Source organism: Convolutriloba macropyga, chromosome 8, assembly GCF_964194025.1.
Source record: "Convolutriloba macropyga chromosome 8, txConMacr16.3, whole genome shotgun sequence".
Taxonomy (NCBI): domain Eukaryota; kingdom Metazoa; phylum Xenacoelomorpha; order Acoela; family Convolutidae; genus Convolutriloba; species Convolutriloba macropyga.
This window is the reverse complement of record NC_134475.1, coordinates 20440663-20465129: the sequence shown is the minus strand read 5'-3', so window position 1 is coordinate 20465129 and position 24467 is coordinate 20440663. Positions and strand designations below refer to the sequence as shown.

The following is a 24467-nucleotide window of genomic DNA, read 5'->3' as shown; positions in this document are numbered from 1 at the left end:
TTATTTGGCATCACTCGTGATGTGTGGACGACAGAGAACACGGCTTGAGTGTCAAGCTTTTATTGAAACAAACATCAGACATCTATAATACACAAGTACATTAACATAGGATTATATCATTATTATAGGATTATATATTACATAGGATTATAACATATATATCATTATCAAGTTACGGAGGAGTCGTATTATGACATTCTTCCCCACTCAAGTTCTTGTCACTCTATGTTTATCTCGTAGTCTTCCAAATGCTTAGGTTTGTTTCGGACTCTGTTTGATCGTCGCGGTGCCGTGGTGGTCCCTTCAGGAACAGTGGCCGCTGGCTGGTCGTCATCTCTGTTTGATCTTCGCGGCGCCGTGGCGGTCTCTTCAGGAACAGTGGCCGCTGGCTGGTCGTCATCTATGACTGGTACATCGTTATCCTGCAATCCCCTATTAGCAATCTCAACGTCCTCCGACGCCGGCGAAGGTATGTTTAAGGTGTCGTCGGTTGGCCTTCGCGACAAGTCCCCGGCAGAGACGGTGTCTATTCTACCATCAGGGAAGCTCACCCTCGTCAGATTCGGTGTTATGACCTCGTCTATTTTCACAGGAATAACAGGCACCTCATCTATGTTTCGGACGTGCTTTTTTAAGTACGCATCACTGCCGGCTCGTATCCACCACGCCTGGGCGGAGACACCTCCTCCTGCCTTCCTTGTGAAGTTGAACAGCCTATCGTGAGGAGTTTCGCGGGTAACGGTGTTGATGAGGGTTCGAAGGGCGGACAGTGCTCTAGGCAAGAGATCCTCCCAGGCAAAGCCTTTTCGGCCTTCCGAGTCGAGAAGGCACTGTACGGACTTCCAGATGACACCGTTGTATCTTTCGTTCTGCCCGTTTCCCTTGGGGTGGTACGGTGACGTTCGAGAGAGACCGATACCCCGTGAGAAGCAGAATTCTTGGAATTCCTCTGATTGGAACTGGTTGCCACGATCTGAGTGTATGAAACTCGGAGGACCAAAAATTGAAAAGAGTTGAGCAAGGCAGCCTTTCACACTGCTTGATGTAATCTTGCGGAGTGGAAAGGAAAAGGGGAACCGACTATATTCGTCGATTACAGTCAATAAGTATTGATTTCCAGACTGTGATATCTCTTTGGGTCCCACGATATCGATGGATAACCTTTCCCAGGGTCTAGTTGACTGAATGAGTTGTTGTTTTGGTGGCTGATAAAACTTGGGCTTCCATAGGGCACAAGTTTGACAATCTGTTACCGTTTGTCGGACTTCTTGGACAGAGAAGGGAAGCTTATATCGCTGAACGTATTCGTAGCGACGTGTGATGCCTGCGTGCACAAGATCCCTGTGAAGTTGCTGGCAGGTTTTGTTCTCGAGTGAAGCCAATCTGGAAAGGGCGTCGGCAGAAACGCTATCACATCCCTTATGATAACTAATGTCGAAATTGTATTGTGAGAGCTCTAGTCTCCATCGGACTAACTTTTCACTTTTTATCCGTGACGTATTGCGACTGAAGATGAATGAGAGCGCTTTTTGGTCAGTTTTTACCAGGACTCTCGAGCAGCGTAACAAATCCGAGAATAGTCGAAAGCCCTCAACAATGACCATCGCTTTGCGTTCAACAGCTGCGTATGCAGTTTCGGCTTTGGATAGTGTACGGGAAAAGAATCCGACGGGTTTTCCTTGTTGACACAAGGTTGCACCAATCCCTGAGCCGGAGGCGTCAGTTTCAAGGACCAAGGGCTCACCTGGTACAGGAAGCCATAAAATGGCCGTTCCAACTTCTTCCTTGTGTTTTTGAATTGTAGACTTGCATTCGGAGTCCAGGGGAAAAGCCCCTTGCTTCCGTGCTTTGAGCAACGGTGAGATTTTAGTGGAGAAATCCTTTATCCACTTGCAATTGTAGGCAAAGAAGCCTTCCAGGCGTTTCAATTGGGCTTGGTTTTCTGGTACCAGGTAATCTAGGAGGGTGCGTATTCTCTCCGGGTCCGGGCGTTTTGTTCCAGCTTCCACAATGTGTCCCAACATAGCGACGGTTTTGGTACGAAAAACGCACTTCGCCTAATTGAGGGTGAGGCTCTCTCGCTTTGCCGCCGCCATGAAGTGATCTAGATTTGCGTCATGTTCCTCCACTGTGCGTCCCCCTATGATGACGTCATCGTTCTAACTTATTCCGTTTGATGAAGGACAGCATCTCCCTTTGAAAGACGGAGACGGCTTTCGTGAGGCCAAAGGGGAGCTTGGTGATTTCAAAGAGCTGGCCACATGCCTCAAAGGCGGTGAATGGCGATCTTCTTCTTTTATCGGGACCTGGTGATAAGCTGATTTCAAGTCGATTTTGGAGAATACAGTATTCTGGGCTGCATTGTCCAAGAGCTCCTGCATATCCGGAAAGGGAAACGCGTCTTTGGAGGTGTATCGGTTCACTGTTTCGGAGTAGTCTATCACCATGCGGGGCTTGTGATCTCTATTTACGAAGGCTTGGGCGCGCCACGGGGACGTGGAGACTGTGATGATCCCATCCGCGATCATCCTTTTAACTTCAGTGTCCATGAAATTGCGGTCCTCGATCTTGTGTTTCCGTGATTTTGAAGCGATAGGCTTTGCTTTGTAAACCGAAGGCGAAAAAATTACGGGTGGGTCAATTTGCATTGTTGGGAAACCAGGTTGCGTGGATGAGGCGCATATCAGACTTGTTTTTGGTCGGTGACCATTGAACATCAGGTTCACTTCATGGTGCCTTCGAAGCACGTCCAGTCCAATAATTACGTCTGCGACCAACGACCTAGCGACTGTGAACGCTACGTTATACTCGTTTTTGTTCATGACAATTGTTGCTTGTGTTGATCCACTAGTTACCAAGGTGTCTCCATTGGCCAGAGTTGTCTCTTTCCTCTTCTTATTGATCTTGAGGGCGAGTTTTGGAGCTGCTTCCAGAGTAATGAACGATCCGGTCGAGCCAGTGTCGATCATTCCCTGCACGGACGTTCCCGCTTCTTTGAAGAAAATTTCTGCCTGCACAGTGCTGGCCGCTCCTGTAGCACAAAGAACTGATGGGACTGTTTGGTCCCCATTACTGTCGCTTTCAGGGGAAGCATACATGGCTGCAGACGAGGAGCGACATACAGACGCCCAATGACCCAACTTCGAGCACTTGTTGCAGGTGTCGCGCTTCGCTGGACATTTGGTGCGAGGGTGTGACTTGAGACCGCAAAAGTTGCATTTTGTTTTGGTGGTACCGTTGAAGGGGGGCCGTTGTGTACCAGGTTTTGTAGATGACATTGTGGAAGTTGCACAATTCGTATCCGCAACTGCAACAACTGACGCTTCAGGCGACTTGAAAGACTTTGAGAAGTCCGTTGAAAGCTCGATTGCACTTGCCAAGGAAACACAGCTATCAATATTGGCTTTGGAATCCTCCAGCTCTAACAACCGCGCACGAATCGTGTCGGAACGAAGTCCCGCAATTAGGGCATCGCGGGCTAAATAATCCTTGTGCTGTTGAATGTCCAGGTCGGCACATTCGCAGTTCTCGACCAGGCGTTTCAAACGTCCAAAGAACTGTGTGACAGTTTCGTCCTCCTTTTGCCTAGCACTTAAGGCTTGGTGACGCGCAAACAGGACCCTTGTTGGCTTCAGGAACTGCTTGTCTAGTGTCGCTATGGCATCGTTGTAGCCGGTAGCACTCTCAAGAAGCGCAAAGTAGTCGGCCCCTACGTAGGTTCGCAAGAAGACCAGCTTGTCGGCATCTGTGGTGGTGCCATTAATGCGCAGTCCATCTCCAAAGCAACGTTTCCACCACTTCCATTGTTCCGGGGTAGGAGTTGCCGGTAGGTCAGGTGGTTTGAACTTCATCTCGATTTTCTTTTGGGGAACCGATGTAAGTCAAGTTATACGCAAACAGAGGAGCAACCGGTGATACTTAAAGAAGTATCGGGGCTTAGAAGACTAGCCTAGTTTCGAGAAAGGCCACAAATGCGACGGCGGTGTGAGCAGTAGAAGGTTCCCGTGTGGCCCTCTCAATCCACTCGCTCGCTGAACTTGGCTCTGAGGACCCGTTAATTGAGGATGCTTCTCACCCCACTGAGTCCTCTGTGATTTAGATGGACCCGGTCCCTTCGAACGTGGAGGTCCTCGTCGTAGATGACCTTGGAAATTCCTCGAAACAACCAACCCGAGGCCTGTGCTGCTAGAAATTGGTTGGTATGTTTCGACCTCTGTGGCTGATAGTGTCTTGGTGGGATTCCAATGACAAACACTATCGGTGCGAGCGTGCAGGCCCTGTCAGCGAGGAGGCAGAGTTCGTTGGCAATGTCCAACTCAGAGGCTGATGAGGGGTTTCGACCGTTGAAGAGGTCGTTCCCACCAACGAACAGCACGATGGTCTCGTACTGACCTGGCTGTGGAAGGAAGTTGTAGAAGTCTTTGATTCGCGCTCCCGGGGCGGACAAGACGTTAAAATTAGGAAACCTCAACGCCTTACCATGTGAGTCTGTGAGGAAGAGGTTCGGTGTCGGAGACTCCTTCAGGATGTGGAATCGCATGTAGATGATTCAATAAAATTGATATGTGGACGACAGAGAACACGGCTTGAATGTCAAGTTTTTATTGAATCCAACATCAGACATCTATAATTCTATAATACACAAGTACATTAACAAAGGATTATCATATATATATATATATATATATCATTATCAAGTTATGGAGGATTCGTATTATGACAATTCGCTTGTGGTTTGTTCCCCTCCTTTGTACCATCTCGCCACCATTTTTCATTTGAAGTTTACCTTTGATTTTCTTAAAATCATCGTTGATTATCCTAGATGCCCAAATTTCAGGGTATTGATGCTTTCTTTATCCTTCAGAGCTTTGTCAAAAATTTGCCATGTGCCAGTGCTTCTAAAAACGCGGTGAACAGTCCTTTATACGATAATTTTCTTACGTTGGATTGTTGCACAGCTATGGAAACTCATGACAACTCCCGTATCAACTCCCGTATCATCGTTTTCAAATCATTTCATCCAAATATTTAACAGCGTTACTGCAAGTGATACTCGCATTGCTAAGCCATCCAGCGGACAAAATCATCTGTCATTGTATTTAAATCAGACGTCTGCCAAAGCTAGCTCCAAAAGTATTTTTGAAGTCGATCATGATATCTCTGGGGCGTGGTCATTAGAGTACAAGCTCCTCACGGCTGTTTCAATTGCTTCAATAACAGGGCCGTTTTCATATAGGATCTTCACGTCCAAAGAAACAATGCTCTCATCAGGCACCAAATTGATGGATTCTAGTTTTCTCCGTGCATTGAGCGTTGACGCCTCAATGCTAGCCCAGGTACATTATCAAAGATTGGCGCGAGGAATTTTTTCAAATGATAATAAAAACTTCCCGTTATAGACAACACTGGGCGTGAAAGAACACCATTCTTGTGCACTTTTGCTGGGCCCTAAATTCTCGTGGGTTGTGTTTTTGTTGAAAATAATTTTTGAAAAATTTTTTTTGCATAATAAAGAACTCTTCCAAATATCAGTCAACGAGCTGCTTATGTTTTTTCAATTTTCAGAGCAATGTTATCCCCCGCATCAGCAATTTCTTAGAACTGGAGCAACTAAAAAATTCAGCCAGCCTTTTTTGATATGATTGCCTCTTTATCAAACGAAATTCTTCCGTGTCTTTATCAAAAGTAACAATCACGATGTCCTTATCTTTCAAAGATTTTGTCACCTTCACAACAACTCTATCAGCGAGTGTTTCTCTGACATTTTACAGTAGCATTTTGCAGAGGCTTCATTTTCACAACGCTTTTTACCATCAGTTCCATTTTCCAGGAGTGTGGGGATCAGTTTGCCTATGTCTTCCAAAAAAGCAACTCATTGAAATTATCGCGGAGTGGATATTTTGGGCCATAGGACAGAAGATTTTGTACAAAAACTGCTAAGCTAATGCCGTCAAGTATTCTAGTGGAATCAAAAATTTTTTTCCTTCAATGGCTTGGCTTGACGTATTGACAGCCTTTTCAAGTTGGCATTCAACTTTAATTTATGTTCTTGTCTATTTTTCCGGATAGATAAGTTGATGTTGAAGGCCACGAAAAAGGGAGCAATTTTTGTTCAGAGCTCGACTGAGATCACACTTAATCATGTCAGCCATTGTGTCAAGGTATTCACTTTTCTCTTGCTGAGTTTATTTCCGTTTCAAGTAGCCTATGTTGAAAATCCCGTACGGCTTGATCAGAGAAGACATCATTTTTTGGAATAAGACATTTTATAAAGTCTGGTATAACATCATTTTTGACACGTTTTTTAGGAAAATGAATCTTATCATTTCCGTTCTTGCGCGTCTCTAATTTTTTCGCATGTTCCAAAAAAATCTTTTTTTTGGTTTTTCTAAGGGCAAGTTTCAAAAAGCATAGTGGCACGAGAGGCGTCAATTACTGAGGGTTCAACTGAACTACTGTCAAAAAGTTCAGTAAATAACAAGTTGGCCTGGTTTAAACTTCGCTTCGCTCGACATCAAATTTTTCCCGAAGTTGATTTACCTTTTCCCATCTTCAATAAACCACGTAAGTTTCTTAGATATCGCCAATTAATATCCATTGCGGCTTTTTGATGTAGTTCTCTGCACAGCTTCAAACACAAATAATCATGATGTTTTTGACTAAAGATAATGTTCTTGTTTACCTGGAACATCAAAATACCTAATTTGAACAAGATTTTAACAATATCAAGGGCTCCTTTAAGTGTACAAAACATAATAGCTTCAAAACGGAATTTGTTTATTTTGCTGCAATTAGTCCAGAGGTCTTCTGGGTCACAATGCGTGTCACAATAGGTTTTGGATCCGTGTTTTGCAGTTCTTTTCTTAAATTTATAGTGCCAGAAAAATAGATCTGTCCCGTTCCTCAGTCTCCTTCTGTTTTCCACTAAAAATCTTACGTTTTGTAGGAGGTGTCTTGGCGGGTGTTCAGATTCAGGCCCAGAATTGATATGATACGGTGCGACAGTCCTCTCTTGCCCTCTTAAGTCATTTTGTTCAATGCCTGAGAAAGAGATGACGCCGCTAATATGTGCTTGGTTGTTCTAAAAACCTGTTATTCCGAAACAACATCGCTAAAATAACCCTGTTGATGGGTAACCTTTTCATTATCGACGTGCTTGTATAGCTAAAAGAGTTAAAAGTTGATATAAAACGGTTAAATTACTCGAAAGTTCTCGCAATAACTTGCATCGTCAGGTATAAAAATTTGTTAACTTAAATTTTTACAAACATGCAAACATACAGTAACGTGTCATGATTGTCTACTTTTACGTTAGCGATTTTTGCAGAAATTTCATTAGGTTTTCGCCTCAAAGTTTGTTAAAATGTTAAAAGAATTTTTAAAATTTCATTAGGAAATTTTTTTTCTTGATAAACAATATACCGTTGCTCACCTGCAATTCAAAAATTTTTTTAGGCAGAACAGGGTTTCTGTAAATATTTATTCAGTGTTCATTCTCTACTCTTGTACTCGTCCCGCGTTTTCAGTTGGCCTGTAGAGCTTCTATGGTCGTAAGTTTTCCGTAGCCTGGCACTAATCTTTTTCGTAAATAAAGGCTGTTAGAGCCCCAGAATTTTCCACAACATGTTGTCTCACCGGTGAATCGGTTTTCTGATTGTCCGAATCTCGTGGTCAAGTGTCAACACGTTTTTCTGACATAAGTTGAAACGTGTGCATAAAACTGAGTTCGTAGACCACTTGAGACTTCAGATTGCTGTCAAAATTAGGTTTCAAGGACCGTAGAATCGTTCAAAGTTTTCACGTGGTGAAGATAAATGTCATTTCACACGTTTTTTTCTATAATCGCTTCAATTGCAGGCTGATGCTACCTCTATACTGTAGTAAAAATAATTGTTTGACATCTTTTTCGTGTCGTTTTTGTCCCCACTGCTGTACCCTCTTGCCACCCATTTTCAGTTGAGGTTTACTTGTAATTTTTTGTAAAGCATCCTTCATTATTCTAGAACTGAAACCTTTAGGATATTGCTGCTTATATTTTCCTAAAGAGCTTTGTCAAAATTTTGCCATGCGCTAGTGCTTCTAAAAACGCGGTGAACAGTCACTTCTACAATATTTGTCTTATGTTGGATTGGCGCACAGCTACGGAAATTCAAAACAACTCCCATATCGGTTGGTTCTTTGCACCACTCGCAAGCAATTCTTGTACAGCTATTTATATAGAAATTCATCTCTGAAAAAGCTTAATTTCCATTTTCGTCAGGCCTTTTTATTGTGAATTTCAATTTCCATGCGGGGTGTTTAATTTTCTGAGCAACATGTTCGCGTCACCACTCACCGTGCAATTTATATCGTCTACAAATCTTCCCAATAATTGTTTTTCAGTTTCAGGTTCACAGTCTAGTTTGTAAATTTTCTGTCAATTAGAGCAATACCACACACCATTTCCCCCATTTTAGCGTAAATTTGATCATCATAATTTTGGCATTTTACGTGGAACCATTTATCACGTTTTTCACATTTGACTCTTTTTCCTCTATAGGTTACTCTACGGTTGGACGTGTGACAGGCGTCAAGATCATTTTTAGGCAAAGTTTAATGATCTTTTTCGTTGACTTGATCTGTTTTTGAAATGATTTCATCCAAATGTTTGCCAGCGTTAGTGCAAGTGATACTCCTATTGCTAAGCCATCCACCGGACAAAATCATCTGTCATTGTATTTAAATCAGACGTCTGTCAAAGCTAGCTCCAAAAGTAATTTCGAAGTCGATCATGATATCTCTGGGGCGTGGTCACTAGAGTACAAGCTCCTCACGGCTGTTTCAATTGCTTCATTAACAGGGCCGTTTTTATATAGGATCTTCACGTCCAAAGAAACAATGCTCTCGCCAGGCACCAAATTGATGGATTCTAGTTTTCTCCGTGCATTGAGCGTTGACGCCTCAATGTTAGCCCCAGTACTTTATCGAAGATTGGCGCGAGGAATTTTTCAAATCGTAAAAACTACTTCCCAGTATAGAAAACACTGGGCGTAAAAGAATACCATTGTTGTGCATTTTTGCTAGAGCCTGAAGTCTCGTGGGTTGTGTTTTTGTTGAAAGTAACTTTTGATAATTTTTTTTGCTTAATAAAGAACTCTTCCAAATATTACTCAACGAGGTGTTCATGTTTTTTCAATTTTCAGAGCAATGTTATCGCCCGCACCAGCAATTTCTTGTAACTGGGAGCAACTAAAAAATTCAGCCAGCCTTTTTTGATATGATTGCCTCTTCATCAAGCAAAACTCTTCCGAGTTTTTCTCAAAAGGTACATTCACGATGTCGTTATATTTCAAAGATTTTGTCACCTTCACAACAACACTGTCATCGAGTGTTTATCTGACATTTTTACCGTAGCATTTTGCAGAAGTTTCATTTTCACAACGTTTTTTTACCATTAGGTCCACTTTCCAGGAGTGTGGGGATCAGTTTGTCTGTGTCTTCCAAAAAAGCAACACATTGAAATTATCGCGAAGTGGATGTTTTGGGCCGTAGGACAGAAGATCCTGTACAAAAACTGGCAAGCTAATGCCGTCAAGTATTCTAATGGAATCAAAAATTTTTCCTTTAATGGCTTGTCTTGACGTATTGACAGCCTTTTCAACTTGGCATTCAACCTTAATTTATGTTCTTGTCTATTTTTCCCGATAGATAATTTGATGTTGAAGGCCACAAAAAAGGGAGCAATTTTTCGTTCAGAGCCCGACTGAGATCACTCCTACTCATGTCAGCCATTGTGTCAAGGTCCTCTTTTTTCTTTTGCCGAGTTTATTTCCGTTTCAAGTAGCCTATGTTGAAAATCCCGTACGGCTTGATCAGAGAAGACATCATTTTTTGGAATGACATTTTATGAAATCTGGTATAACATCATTTTCGACACGTTTTTCAGGAAAATGAATCTTACCATTTCCATTCTTGCGCGTCTCTAATTTTTTCGCATGTTCCAAAACAATCATTTTTTTTGGTTCTTCTAAGGACAAGTTTCAACAAGCATAGTGGCAAAAGTGGCGTCAATTACTGAGGGTTCAACTGAACTACTGTCAAATCAGTCAGTGAGTAAAAAGTCGGCCTGGTTTAACCTTCGCTTCGCTCGACATCAAAATTTTCCCAAATTTGATTTAAACTTTCCCATCTTCAATAAACCACGTAAATTTCTTAGATATCGCCAATTGATATCCATTGCGGCCTTTTGATGTAGTTATCTGTACAGCTTCAAACACAAATAATCATGATCTTTTTGACTAAAGATAATGTTCTTGTTTACCTGGATTATCAAAATACCTGTTTTCAACAAGCTTTTAACAATATCAAGGGCTCCTTTACGTGTACAAAACATATTAGCTTCAAAACGGAAATCGTTTGTTTTGCTGCAATTAGTCCAGAGGTTGTCTGGGTCACAATGCTTGAAGTTGTTGGATCCGTGTTTTACAATTGTTTTCTTAAGTTTATCGTGCCAGAAAAATAGATCTGTCCTGTTCCTCATTCTCCTTTTCTGTCTTCCACTAAAAATCTTACGTCTTTTAGAAAATTTCTTGGCTGGTGTTCAGACTCAGGCCCGGAATTGATGTAATACGGTGCGACAGTCCTCTCTTGCCCTCTTAAGTCATTTTGTTCAATGCCTGAGAAAGAGATGACGCCGCTAATATGTGCTTGGTTGTTCTAAAAACCTGTTATTCCGAAACAACATCGCTAAAATAACCCTGTTGATGGGTAACCGTTTCACTGTCGACGTGCTTGTATAGCTAAAAGAGTTAAAAGTCGGTATAAAATCGTTAATTTACTCAAAAATTCTCGCAATAACTTGCATCGTCAGGTATAAAAAAATGTTAACTTAAATTTTTACAAACATGCATACATACAAAAGCGTGTCATGATTGTCTACTTTTACGTTAGCGATTTTTGCAGAAATTTCATTAGGTTTTCGCCTTAAAGTTTGTTAAAATGTTAAAAGAATTTTAAAAATTTCATTAGGAAATTTTATTCTTGATGAACAATATACCGTTGCTCACATGGAAATTAAAAAAATTTTTTAGGCAGAACAGGGTTTCTGTAATTTTTTTTCATTGTTAATTCTGTACTCTTGTACTCGTCCCGCGTTTTCAGTTGGCCTGTAGAGCTCTTATGGTTGTAAGTTTTTCTGTATTCTGGCACTAACATTTTTTCGTAATTAAAGGCTGTTAGAGCCCCAGAGTATTCCACATCATGTTATCTCACCGGTGAATCGGTTTTTTGTTGCTCCGAGTCTCGTGGTTAAGTGTCGGCACGTTTTTCTGACATACCAAAAGAAATGAGTTCGTAGATCACTTGAGACTTCAGATTGCTATCAAAATTAGGTTTCAGGGACCGTAGAATCGTTCAAAGTTTTCACGTGGTGAAGATGGATGTCATTTCACACGTTTTTTTCTATAATCGCTTCAATTGCAGGCTGATGCTACCTCTATACTGCAGTAAAAATAATTGTTTGACATCTTTTTCGTGTCGTTTTTGTCCCCACTGCTGTACCCTCTTGCCACCCATTTTCAGTTGAGGTTTACTTGTAATTTTTTGTAAAGCATCCTTCATTATTCTAGAACTGAAACCTTTAGGATATTGCTGCTTATATTTTCCTAAAGAGCTTTGTCAAAATTTTGCCATGCGCTAGTGCTTCTAAAAACGCGGTGAACAGTCACTTCTACAATATTTGTCTTATGTTGGATTGGCGCACAGCTACGGAAATTCAAAACAACTCCCATATCGGTTGGTTCTTTGCACCACTCGCAAGCAATTCTTGTACAGCTATTTATATAGAAATTCATCTCTGAAAAAGCTTAATTTCCATTTTCGTCAGGCCTTTTTATTGTGAATTTCAATTTCCATGCGGGGTGTTTAATTTTCTGAGCAACATGTTCGCGTCACCACTCACCGTACAATTTATGTCGTCTGCAAATCTTTCCAGTAATTGATTTTCAGTTTCAGGTTCACAGTCTAGTTTGTAAAGTTTCTGTCAATTAGAGCAATACCACACACCATTTCCCTCATTTTAGCGTAAATTTGATCATCATGATTTGACATCTGTTACAGCTAGCTTCAAATGTAATTTCGAAGTCGATCTTGATATCTCTGGGGCGTGGTCACTAGAGTACAAGCTCCTCAAGGCTATTTTAATTGCTTCAAGGACAGGGCTGTTTTAATGTAGGATCATCACGTCCAAAGAAACAATGCTCTCATTAGGCACCAAATTGATGGATTAGTTTTCTCCGTGCATTGAGCGTTGACGTCTCAATGTTAGCCCCGGTACTTTATCGAAGATTGGCGCGACGAATTTATTCAAATGGTAATAACTACTTCCCAGTATAGACAACACTGGGCGTAAAAGAATACCATTCTTGTGCACTTTTGCTAGGCCCTAAAGTCTCGCGAGTTGTGTTTCTGTTGAAGTAACTTTTGATAATTTTTTTTGCTTAATAAAGAACTCTTCCGAATACAAATCAACAAGCTCTTGATGTTTTTTTTTCAATTTTCAGAGCAATGTTATCCCCCGCACTAGCAATTTCTTGAAATCGGGATTAATCGAAAATTTCAGCCAGCCTTTTTTGATGTGATTGCCTCTTTATCAAGCGAAATTCCGTGGCTTTATCAAAATGTACTGTCACGATGTCGTTATCATTCAAAAAGTTTGTTACATTTACAACACCTCTACCAGCGATTGTTTCTCGAACGTTTATAGCGTAGCATTTTGCAGAAGCTTCATTTTCACACAATTTCTCAAAATCAGTTCTGCTTTCCAGTAGCGTGCGGATCTGTTTGCCGATGTCTTCAAAAAACAAATCCATTGAAACTATCGCGGTTTGGAAGTTTTGGGCCGTAGGACAGAGTATCCTGTTCAAAAACTGGTATGCTAATGCCGTCAAGTATTCTGATGGAATCAAAGTCTCTTTTTTTATTGGCCTGTCTTGACGTATTGACAGCTTTCTCAACTTGGCATTCAACCTTAATTTATGTTCTTGTCTATTTTTCCGGATAGATAAGCTAATGTTGAAGGCCACAAAAAGGGAGCAATTTTTCGTTCAGAGCCCGACTGAGATCACTCCTACTCATGTTAGCCATTGTGTCAAGATCCTCTTTTTTCTCTTGCTGAGTTTATTTCCGTTTCAAGTAGCCTATGTTGAAAATCGCGTACGGCTCGATCAGAAAAAACATCATCTTTTGGAAAACTAAGTTTTACAAAGTCTTTTATAACATCATATTCAACACAATTTTCAAAAAATGAACCTTACCATTTGCATTTTCGCGCCTCTCTATATTTTTTGTATGTTCCAGAAAAATCTACCATTTTCCAGTTTTTCTCATGACACGTTTCAACCAACATAGTGGCAAGAGGGCGTCACTTACAAAAGTTTAACTGAACTACGGAAAACAAAGTCCACATTTAAAAAGTTAACCTTAATTAAGCTTCCCTTCGCTCTTACTTGACGTTTTCCTACCTTCAGTTTACCTTTTCTCTTCTTCGATCCATCGTCTTCAATTCTAAGGTAGCCTCTTGATGTAGTTTTCTGCATTGCGTAAAACACCAATAATCGAGCTGTTTTTGTCCGGAAATAAAATTCTTGGTTACCTGGATCACCAAAATACCTGTGTTCAGCAAGCTATTAACAATATCATGGGCTCCAATACGTGTACAGTACTCAATGGTTTCAACACGGAACCTGATTTGCTGCAAAGAGTACACGAGGTTGTCTGGGCCACAATGCTTGAAGTCGTTGGATCTCTTTTTTGCAGTTGTTTTCTTAAAATTATCTTGCGAGAGTAATAGTACCGTTCCTCAGGCTCCTTTTGTTTTCCAATAAAAATTTGACGTTTTTCAGGATGTTTCTTGGGCTAGGGTTCAAACTCAGGCCCGAAATTAATGTGATACGGTGCGACAGTCCTCTCTTGCCCTCTTAAGTCATTTTGTTCAATGCCTGAGAAAGAGATGACGCCGCTAATATGTGCATGGTTGTTATGCCGAAAAAAAAATCCCTAAAAAACCTTGCTGATGAGTAACGGTTTTAGTATCATTCAGTTTGTGTAGCTAAAAGAGTTAAAAGTCGATAAAAAAACTGTTAAAACACTCAAAAGTTTTTGCAATAACTTGCATTGTCAGAAGTTAAAAACTTGTTAAGTTAAACATTTTTAAAAATGCATATGTACAGTAACGTGCCAATATTGTCTGTTTACACTTCTCAATTTTCTTAATTTCCGATAGGTTTCCACCTTAAAATTTTTTAAACGTTAAAGGAACTTTAACGTTGTTAATATGAGTCTCGCTCTTTATAAGTTTTGAATAGGAGATTTTCGTTTTGATGAAGAGTATAGCATTGCTCACATGGCAATTCAAACATTTTTTCAGGCAGAACATGCTCTCTGTACTTAATACCCATCACCATATTGAAGATAACGACCTGAGTAGTTACAAAAGTTTATTGGTTAATTTTGTGCGGTGATAAGAGATCAACATTAAAAAAAACAATCAAAAACCTTTATTTCAAAACTATTGATAGCTGGTACTGTCACAAGACAGTTTGGAAACGAGGGCTTCCCTAGAAAATTTCTTGAACAATACTTACATGAAATTATTCGGAAAACTAGGATCTGGAGAAACTAAACCTTTGAAACAAAAATTCACTAATTGCTATTAAAAAAATGTCTCCACAATTCAATGCCGCTGACTGCGAAAAATGTGAGAACCGGTATCACATAAAATGCCGTAATATAAGCAAGCATCATTGCAAAAAAGATGGGGAGTCGGGTTAAATTTGATTTCTTTGTAAAACACACCAATTGATAAAAACAAAACTAGGAAACAAAAAATTTTCGAAAGATATGTGGATGACATGATTTTCACAGTGAAGGCAGACCCAATTACTTTCTTTGACAAGAAAAAACTTGCATGAAAATATTGGAATTCAAAATGGAAAAAATGTAGGCTTAAATTGAACTTGCCTTCCTAAATAATGCATCCTACGTTAATGAGCAAAAAAGCTCCCTTGTAAATGATACCAAAGCAAATAATACCAAGGCTAAGAGAGACAGGAACATTGCTAAACTTCCGTGGCAGCACAACTCTCCAGCAGAGATAATTTTAATGAGTGTACTATCCAAAGATTTTTTGGATCTAGGGGCAAGTGGCAACACATTGAAGCAGCCCTAAATATTGACAACGACATATGCTAGAAAAATCAATATTCGGAAAATTTTACTTAAAGCATTGCAAATGAAAAAATCGAAAAAATTTAATGTAAAAAATTGCATAAGTAACAGTGGAAAGGATATCAAAATTTATGATCAAACAAAAGGAGATTTGCAGCTTTTTTCGCAATCTAGAATGCGATTACCTAAAAGGGGACCTCAAAGCTACCTTACCTAAAAATCGAGTTTTGAACAGAATCTAAATTGGCGCGTGGTATACGAAATTAATCATAGTGAATACAATTCCGTTTATTTGAGGCGAATCTGCAGACGCGTAACCACGCTGACGACAGAGCATCAAAAATGGCTGGCTTTTAGGTAAGCGAAAAACTAATGGTGTTGCACCTCACGGGCGTTCGATTGGCGCTTAAACGATTAGAGAAATCTGTAATCAAAGTTCATGACCCTACAGGCTATACAATAAGCATCAACGAAAAATACCTATGAACACTCGCCATGGGTAATGAAACCAGGATCTGATATGAAGATTTCAGTCAACATCAGACATGTTGCTTTTTTAAGACAACTTTTTTAAAGCGTACTAAAACACTGAAAGGTTCAAAATTAAAACAGAAATAATGGGATATCAAGGAAAATTTTCAAAAGCTAAATAAAAAACCAAGAATAGAAAAAAAGGAGTTACAAAAAAACAAAAATACAGAACCTTTTATAAAACTAAAAACAAAATTCAAAAAACAGCTATCACTGTTCTACTTCATAATTGAATTGGAAATGTTTTGATTGTAAATAGATTAAATATAAGTTGCACTTTACGTAATTATTAAAGATATGGCAAAAAATTTGTAAAGAAAAAATTTATAATTGGTCCAATTCTTGGAGATTTTTTTCTCTCTTGGAGAAACAAAAATCTTTGGGCCTTCAAAATGAATATTTGGAGCCCCTCAACTTTAAACAACCACATGGTTTAATAGAAACCAGATACTCTATAAAAATTTAAAAAATTTGGAAAAAGTAACTAACCTGAAAAGGGATATGATCTACGCAATCGGTGCAACTTTGGCAGTTTGCTAGGCTCAGGGAAAAACTCTATTGTTAAGGGTACCAAAACTAACAATGCCAATGCTAACAGAGACAGGGACATTTCTAAACTTCCGTAGCTGCGCAACTCTCCAGCAGAGAAAATTTTAATGCGTGTACTATCCATAGGTTTTTTTTGGATCTAGCGGCAAGTGGCAAAACTTTGAAGAAGCCCTAAATATTGACGAGGACATATGCTAGGAAAATCAATATTCGCAAAATTTTACGTAAGGAATTGCAAATGAAAAAATTGAAAATTTTTAAGGTAAAAAATTGGAAAAGCAACAGTGGAAAGGATATCAAAATTTATGCTCAAACAAAAGGATATTTGCAGCTTTTTTGCAAGCTAAAATCCCATTACCTAAAACAGGAACTCAAAGCCTCCTTACCTAAATATCTAGTTTTGAACAGAATCTAAATTGGCGCGTGATATACGAAATGAATCATAGTGAATACAGTTCCCTTTATTGAGGCAAATCTGCAGACACGTAACCACGCTGACGGTAGAGCATCGAAAAAGGCTGGCTTTAGGTAAGCAAAAAAACTTATGGTGTTGCACCTCACGGGCGTTCGATTGGCGCTAAAATGATTAGAGAAATCTGCAACCAAAGTTCATCACCCTAAAGTTCAGTACAGAAATCGGGAACTGATATGAAGATTTTAGTCAACATCAGACAAGTTGCATTTTGTCGACAACTTTATTTAACCGTAATAAAACACTGATAGGTTCAAAATTAATACAGGAATAATGGGATATCAAGAAAAAATTTTGAAAGCTAAATAAAGAAATCAAGAAAATAAAAAAACCAAAAACAAATTTCAAAAAACAACTTTCACTGTTCTACTTCATAATTGAATTGGAATTGTTTTGATTGTAAATAGATTAAATATAAGTTGCACTTTACGTAATTATAAAGATATGGCAAAAAATTTGAAAAGAAAAAATTTATATTTGGCCTAATTCTTTGAGATTTTCCTGAAAAGGGATATGATCTACGCTATCGGTGCAACTGTGGCAATTTGCTAGGGTCAGGACAAAACTGTATTTTAAATGGTACCAGAACTAACAACGCCAATGCTAACAGAGACAGGAACATTTCTAAACATCCGTAGCTACGCAACTCTCCAGCAGAAAAAGTTTTAGTGAGTGTACTATCCATAGGTTTTTTGGATCTAGAGGCAAGTGGCAACACTTTGAAGAAGCCCTAAATATTGACGCTAAGTTGAAATCTAAATAAAAAATCGGGAATAGAAAAAAAGTGTTACAAAAAAGAACGAAAATGCAGAACTTTTTGTAAAACCAAAAACAAAATTCAAAAACAGCTTTCACTGTTCTACTTCATAATTGAATTGAAATTGTTTTAATTGCAAATAGATTAAATATAAGTTGCACCTTACGTAATTATTAAAGATATGGCAAAAAATTTTATAAACAAAAAGTTTATAATTGGCCTAGTTCTTTAAGAATTTTTTTCTCTCTTGGAGAAACAAAAATCTTTGGTCCTTCAAAAAGAATGTTTGGAGCCCCTCAACAACCACAAGTTTTAATAGAAACCAGATACTCTATGAAAATTTGGAAAAAGTAACTAATCTGAAAAGGGATATGATCTACGCTATCAGTGCAACTGTGGCAGTTTGCTAGGCTCAGGGAAAAACTCTCGCAAAACAGGTCTCTCAAATTAGGTTAGCAAAATACTGCGCTCTAGGATTTGATACAGAGCGTTGAATTATTGCTGCAATAAATAGATCTCAAGACCTTCATCCCGCAACACACTAGATGTATTATCCTCTCAATTACTTTCATTTAAAAACATGACAGTGTCAGAGTAAGATAATAGCGCTGCGTAGGAGTCCAAAACGAAACGTGCAAAAAAAATGTTATTGTTTGCTATTGGTTGTCGTCCATTTCTGATTTTCAATACGATTTACTGTATAGCCTGTGTTGCAGACGGTCTTGCTCCACTCATGCAGAAAAACACAACTGCTCCAAAACTGTTAACAATACTCAAAATGCGATGTTGATATTCTAGATTCTTAATTGCCTCATGATATTTGTGAGCTTTGTTGATTTTTTAGCCTTTATTTGGCAACCGGAATACGTATTTTTACGTCAAAGAAAACTGTTTTTAATCTAAACGCCCCCTGGAGTCAGTGTTGACTTCCAACAAAAGGATTTATAAACTTGTTTTATTTAATAAATAAATACTAAAATACTCAACCCTGATTGGTTGAAATTATGGAAATACCTTTCCCTTAAATGTTTATTTGTTATTCCCAGAGACAACAAGACAACTCTACCCTTTAGTCGGTACCAGTCAGACCTGATATAATAATAAAGTATATTTCTCTCTCTCTACTCCGCTCTTGTTTTGTATTGAGATATACGTTAGACTTTAGCATTGCGGCCGGTGCACTGTCTACTGAAGCTCAGATAGAAGAGTAACAGACTAGAGGAATAGAACTTTAGTTAGTCAGGTAAGCCTTAAGATATACTATATTCTTGAGACTCCATAAGACAGAGTTAGAGTAACCTCCCTAGGTAACCCTACCTCAGCACACGTCTTACCCCCCCCCCCCCTCACTATTGCTTCAATGTCAAATCGGGCAGTGTCAACATTGCCCGTAGTTTTGTGGCTTTGCCTTATAGCAACAGAAATCATGGCTCAATTTTGAAGTCGTAGCATACGTCGCCCATCATCATCACGGAGGTGTCTCTAGTATTGCTGCACACGACTATAACACTTCTGTGCACCCTGGAGAGCATTGGTTACTGTGAACATTTCAAAAAATGTAATCTACTAGAGTTCCTTTTGCTTCAAGGTTGAACCGATGCATAAACCATTACGGAATCCCAATTTTATCAACATTCAATTGTGGCGTCCGAAGGGCAACAAAGCTAGTTTTAGTCCTTGTTCCTGATTCCAATACTACGGGGTAACGTACGTTTTAAAGTAAAGGCATTGAGCGTCTCTTTTTTGCGAGATTTCATCCTCCTAATTCGTGCGTTGCAATGGTTCTTGGTGATCCCCTAATATATGAGGTAAAGTTTCCAAAATTCTTCACTATAAGTAGGTGCAAAAGCTTCAATCGGGACTCAGAATGGTTTTCCATTGGCTTCCAATGTTGATTACCATCTAAGATAACGTAAGTCGTTTTTTATCCGCTTTAGGATAGACTTCCCAATAAAACGGCGCCAAATTACTTCAACGGGAATTGTTCTATTGCAAGAATTTTTATTGAGTTTTCTGAGGCAACATGCGTTATATTGGGCTAACATGCAATCAGGAATCAGTGGCAAACATGAAGGCAGTTTTTTTGGCAATTAATTGCATCAGATGACGGTGGATGTTTAAAACAGAATTTTTCATATAAATTTGTTCAGTTGGTTCATTCCCCCAAAAGATGATTCCTGATAAAAAATTTTAATGCTAGGCACTCATTTGCATTCGATATTTTTCCTGTTTCTTTGAACGTACTGAGTTGTTTCAGATCATCATGCTCTCCGCTAGAAATTTTTATCCAAAATCTAGAAATTTTCTTCCAACATTTGTTCTGCAGGTCTTTGGTTTTTGAAAAGGTTCGCAAATTGACTTTCTCAACACCGTTGAAGCTTCTTTAGCTGCGTTGAAGCTCCAGAGAACCTTTCTAACACATTTCTAACGCGGGAAACAAATTGTGTAAAATTGATAAAAACCAATAAGCACAATGTTGTCCAGCTTTGTCTTTCGCTAACGAAGGTTTTTTGACAAAACTGTTTACTCTTATTTTCGTTGTTGCGAATAAAGGCTCAAAAATAAATTTACAATATTTCATCGAATGGTCAGACGTTTTGGGCTATTGTGTCGGTTGTAGCCCTAGATTCAATATGATCTCAACTGATTACACTTAAAAGAAGAGAACAATGTTTTTTGTTTCAGTGTAAGTTGGTTGATCTGGGACAGCGGAAATGGGGAGGCTTCAGGCTACTGCAGCATGCGTACAGCCATTCAAAAGAATTGCAACGTAAACAACCATCCACCACACTACGTCTTGTATCTGAATTTGTCAAATGCAGTATCAGACATAATTTGTAAACACATTTCGAGGGGGGAAGCTGAGAGATTTGAAGCAGCGCAAAGATATAGATTAGGAATTTCGTCTTGCGACAGGTTGATTACTATAATATGAGAGAAGAACATCTTTATAGATGATGTCATAAATATGTGGAAAATTAAAACTATCAACAGAGGAGAACAAGATAAGAGTTTTTGCGAAAGCATAATGTGAGACGGGCCGCAAACACCGAAAGCCGAGCTTTTCCTATTTTTGTTTTAAAACTGTGTGGAGAAAATTAACTGGTCTGTTATTTCGATTTAAAACTAAACATTGTCATTGTAAATGGTAAATCATTTCTCGGGTCTATCCAAATAAGGAGAAACTTTGTTTTGATCGATTGTTTTGGAATCTTTACTGAATTTGAATTTTATCGAATTTTTTTGAATTTTTAACTCATTAAACCATTGAACAGAATGCATTTTGTTTCTTTTGATCGTTTCATTTTTTTTTCTTAAAATATGGGTTCAAAAAACTAGGTATGTACGGATTTAATGTTTTTTTAATGTTTCGGGGATCTATTTGGGGTGCCAATTTCTGCCTCATGTTCTACTAAATCTTGAGCTAGTCGTCTTTGCAGCGCTATTTGTTTCTCTGATGCTTAAGGTAACAGTTCAGATTGCTCGTTTCACTGCTCTTGGGGTTAAGAGTGTTGATTTTCTTCTATTGACGATCAATTTTGCTTGGTCAATTGATCAAATTTTTTGAGGCAGTTTAGAGTGAGGGAGGATTCAAATCGGTAAGTGTTTATTTTTCCCTTTCTGTTTTATGAAACGCACATTTTTTTGTATTAGTTAATTTTTTTTCAGCGTCAATTTCTATTTTGATAGAATGAATTCGATTGTTGTTGCAGTTGCTTAAATTGTTGCACTAGCTTGGTGCCGTTTTATTGAACACCTAGCTTTATTGAGATTAAAGATATTGCGAAATCAACGTTTAGTTTTACACTGACATTTTTGCGGAGAATTGCCGTAAGTAGGGAATTTAGAGAATTTTATATTGAATGGTTCGAATTTGCGTCATTAGATTGGCAAACAATGTGCTGAAAATTGATGTTTCAACAGAAGGAACAATTCAACAGAAGTAAAAAACTAAAAATCTCGAAGTTCTTCGAGGTAAGGGCGCCGATAAGGCTGATTGCCCAAACAGAGACAAAACTGAATCTTTTTGAGACATTAACTTACAACACATTAACGTTTTCATTCAGACCAAATTTTGACTTTGTCATGTCTGAAGTTTTTAGTGCTCTAGGACCTCTATGTGTAGTTTTATAGTTGACAGTTTTTATCAATTTGAATAGAAATTTCCTCTGAACTGTCGCTTGATCACTATCAGTAAATCAATTTTTAGTCCAGAAATGAATTCGCTGGTCACAAAAATAGGAAAAACATTATGTCTGAAGTGTTCTTGAGTTCTATGTCTCAAAAAATTAAGACTTTGCATCCCAATAATGAGCATCGAGATAACGTTACTTTGCAATGAACACCAGTCCTTGGAATCATCTAACTTGAGAAAACTGAAAAAGCGATAACCACTATGAGATAATGGTATTCCCAGAGAAGAGCGAAAAACAAGGATGACAAGGAAGGAGTTTTTCTGCGACGGAGAAAAAAAGAAGGGTGATTGCGAAAACGCTGCACGTCAAAAGTGATGACTAATTGAAACTGACTTAGAAGCAAAATAAAAAAAAGTTGGAAACTTTGAACTTCACATGCAAGTAACAATAAGATTGCTTCGCTTCTGAAGCAAAAATTTATCAGGTTTGAAAGTTGTCCTTTTTCATTTTCTAGGTCTTAAAAAAGTGCCGCATAAAGCGGCCTGTACTGGTTTCCTGCTTTTTTTCTTATTTTTTGCTCTTGATTATGCTTCTGACAAAAAACCGCATTGAGATACCGCAGTTCTAACTTACCAACGTCACTCTTAAACTCCCTCATGTGAAATCACGCGAAAAATTGTGTATCGTGCTGAGGAACTAGATTTTGATATTTTCTGTGCACATGAGTTTTAGAGAGAGATCACATGAAAAATGGAGTACCGGCACACGTTTTTCGGGAAAAAAGTGACACATGATAAATATGGCCTTTTACATGAAAATTTACGCAAAATTTTATGTAAACCACACGAAAAATTGTGGTGCCCAACCCTAGAACTTTTTGTAAATTTACATGAAAAATCATATACCAGCCAGATTAACCGTGTGTCTTTTTTCCCCGGAAAACGTGTGTAGATACACCTTTTCTCTTGTGATCACTCTCTAAACTCAAGTGCACAAAAATATCAAAATGTAGTTCCTCAGCACCCTCACGCTAATTTCTGACGGAACGTTTCAGAGAAAGAAATGAATAAACTGCGCTCTCGAAGAAACTGTTCTGAAAAGAAACCATTTTTCACACGAGATTTATTTAGGGTACAGTGGTATTTGTTTAAAGGGTTTTTTTCAAAAATTGCCCCTCTTTTGGTACCTAGTAGAGAATCGCCCCCTTCTGTGCTATGCTCTATTACAATATTACTTGTCCTACAGTTTAGATAGCCGAGTATTAGTTGAAGCGCTTTTGCGGACTGCTGTTCACAGCCATGCCTCTCATGCGCTGTGAGATGTGATCCGGAAATTGCGGGTCGGTTATCGCGGCGAAGCGCCGGCACCGACTCGCCAGTCGGACATGCTTTTCGCTTTGTATTCCAATTCGGCTAATTAACATAGCATGGCGTATTTTATTCTATTCAGTATAACATAGTATGCGCATACGTGGAATGGCATTAGTCGCTTCTGATTAGTTAATAAATCGCTCGCTGAAATTCTATTCAAGAATAGCCACCCGTTTTGCAAAAGGGGGGCAATTGTTGAAAAGATCCGTCGTTCAACAAACATCAAAGAACTAAAACTAATCCCAGTGTCAAAACTGTGGCCTCTGATTAAACAGAGCCAAACGATTTTACGCAAACCTTGTCAGTGAAGCATTTTTCGCAATCACATAAAGAAGTCACAATTGTATTTATTCAAAGCAATTGCTTCCCTGAAAATTAATATTTTTCACCTTTTTTGAAAGTTTTAATCAAATTATACCTGCATTAAATAATGCTTTTTATGCTTTGGAAGGAATTAAAAACGTTTTACACTTTAAGATGTGATAAAAGTCTAAAACCAACACTCTTCCAGAGAATCATTTTATCGTTCAAATCGATATAAAGGAACGTATTATATAAAGCCACGTGTTTGTTTTGATGATAGCAACAAGTGAAACTTAGACGGCAAGGTTTTTTAATGCTATTCATACTGGTTTTTGTCTGATGTTTTTGACGTCAAAATCGGTTCATAGTCAGCCGACAATCGTGTAGAAAACTTAAAGATATTAAGCCAAAAACCACCTTAATTCGTACATATCGTGGTTTTATTTACTTATAATTAGGTTATACACACTTTTTCGGAACTTTCTACGTACATTGAAACGTATTTTAAATACTCTATTCTGATTGGTAAATATTCTGCCGCTTACTTAATTACTCAGTAACAAGATGTCTGTATAAACACAAAAGACAGTCAACTTGTCTATTTCCGTTTCACTAATGTTTAATCTTTTCGTGATGCAGAATTATTCATTTTTCTTTTTTCTGGTTTGTTTTAAAGTTTTTTGAACAAGAGTGATTAAAAGACGTTATGAGGAGTTGAAACATTATGTCAAGATAAGAAACATAAGTTATACTGAAATGGAACCAAATACTGCAAATCTGCGTTCATCTGCAAATATGCGCTTATTGCGTCTTTTAAAAATTAATTATTTTCAAGGTGTTAGTTTATGGTCAAACAACAACATGCTATTTATACTGAACTAATAATAATCCCAATTGTACTATGAATTGCTTTTTTCCCCTGTTGCCATGATCTTTGCCTGTTTTTCGGGATAAAGTTTTGCGCAAGCTCCTATCTTGTTTTCTTTTGTGTTTGCAAATGAGAATAGAAAACGCTTAATCATAATTTATCCGAACTGTTCTGAATTGGTTTAGAAATTCTCAGAAATTTACTATAATAAAAATATGAAAGATTTAAGCTCAAATATTTGCATAATGATGTGCGGCGATCAGCGCGTGCTGTTTTT

The 24467-nt window shown here is 38.5% G+C and overlaps 4 protein-coding genes across 4 annotated transcripts in view; 1 reads left to right on the top strand and 3 right to left on the bottom strand.

The window, feature by feature from the left end:
- The window catches only part of LOC142344573 (eukaryotic peptide chain release factor subunit 1-like), a 271614-nt gene that overhangs the window by 19437 nt on the left and 227710 nt on the right, over positions 1-24467 (bottom strand). The gene's annotated exons all lie outside the window — the stretch shown is intronic.
- LOC142344571 (putative H/ACA ribonucleoprotein complex subunit 4) overlaps positions 1-24467 on the bottom strand; it is a 556150-nt gene that overhangs the window by 303976 nt on the left and 227707 nt on the right. The gene's annotated exons all lie outside the window — the stretch shown is intronic.
- The window catches only part of LOC142344569 (sodium/mannose cotransporter SLC5A10-like), a 262692-nt gene that overhangs the window by 115075 nt on the left and 123150 nt on the right, over positions 1-24467 (top strand). The window lies entirely within an intron of this gene.
- Positions 2160-3851, bottom strand: LOC142344981 (uncharacterized). The gene has a single exon (XM_075397065.1). The coding sequence runs from the start codon at positions 3849-3851 to the stop codon at positions 2160-2162; it is 1692 nt and encodes a 563-aa protein (XP_075253180.1).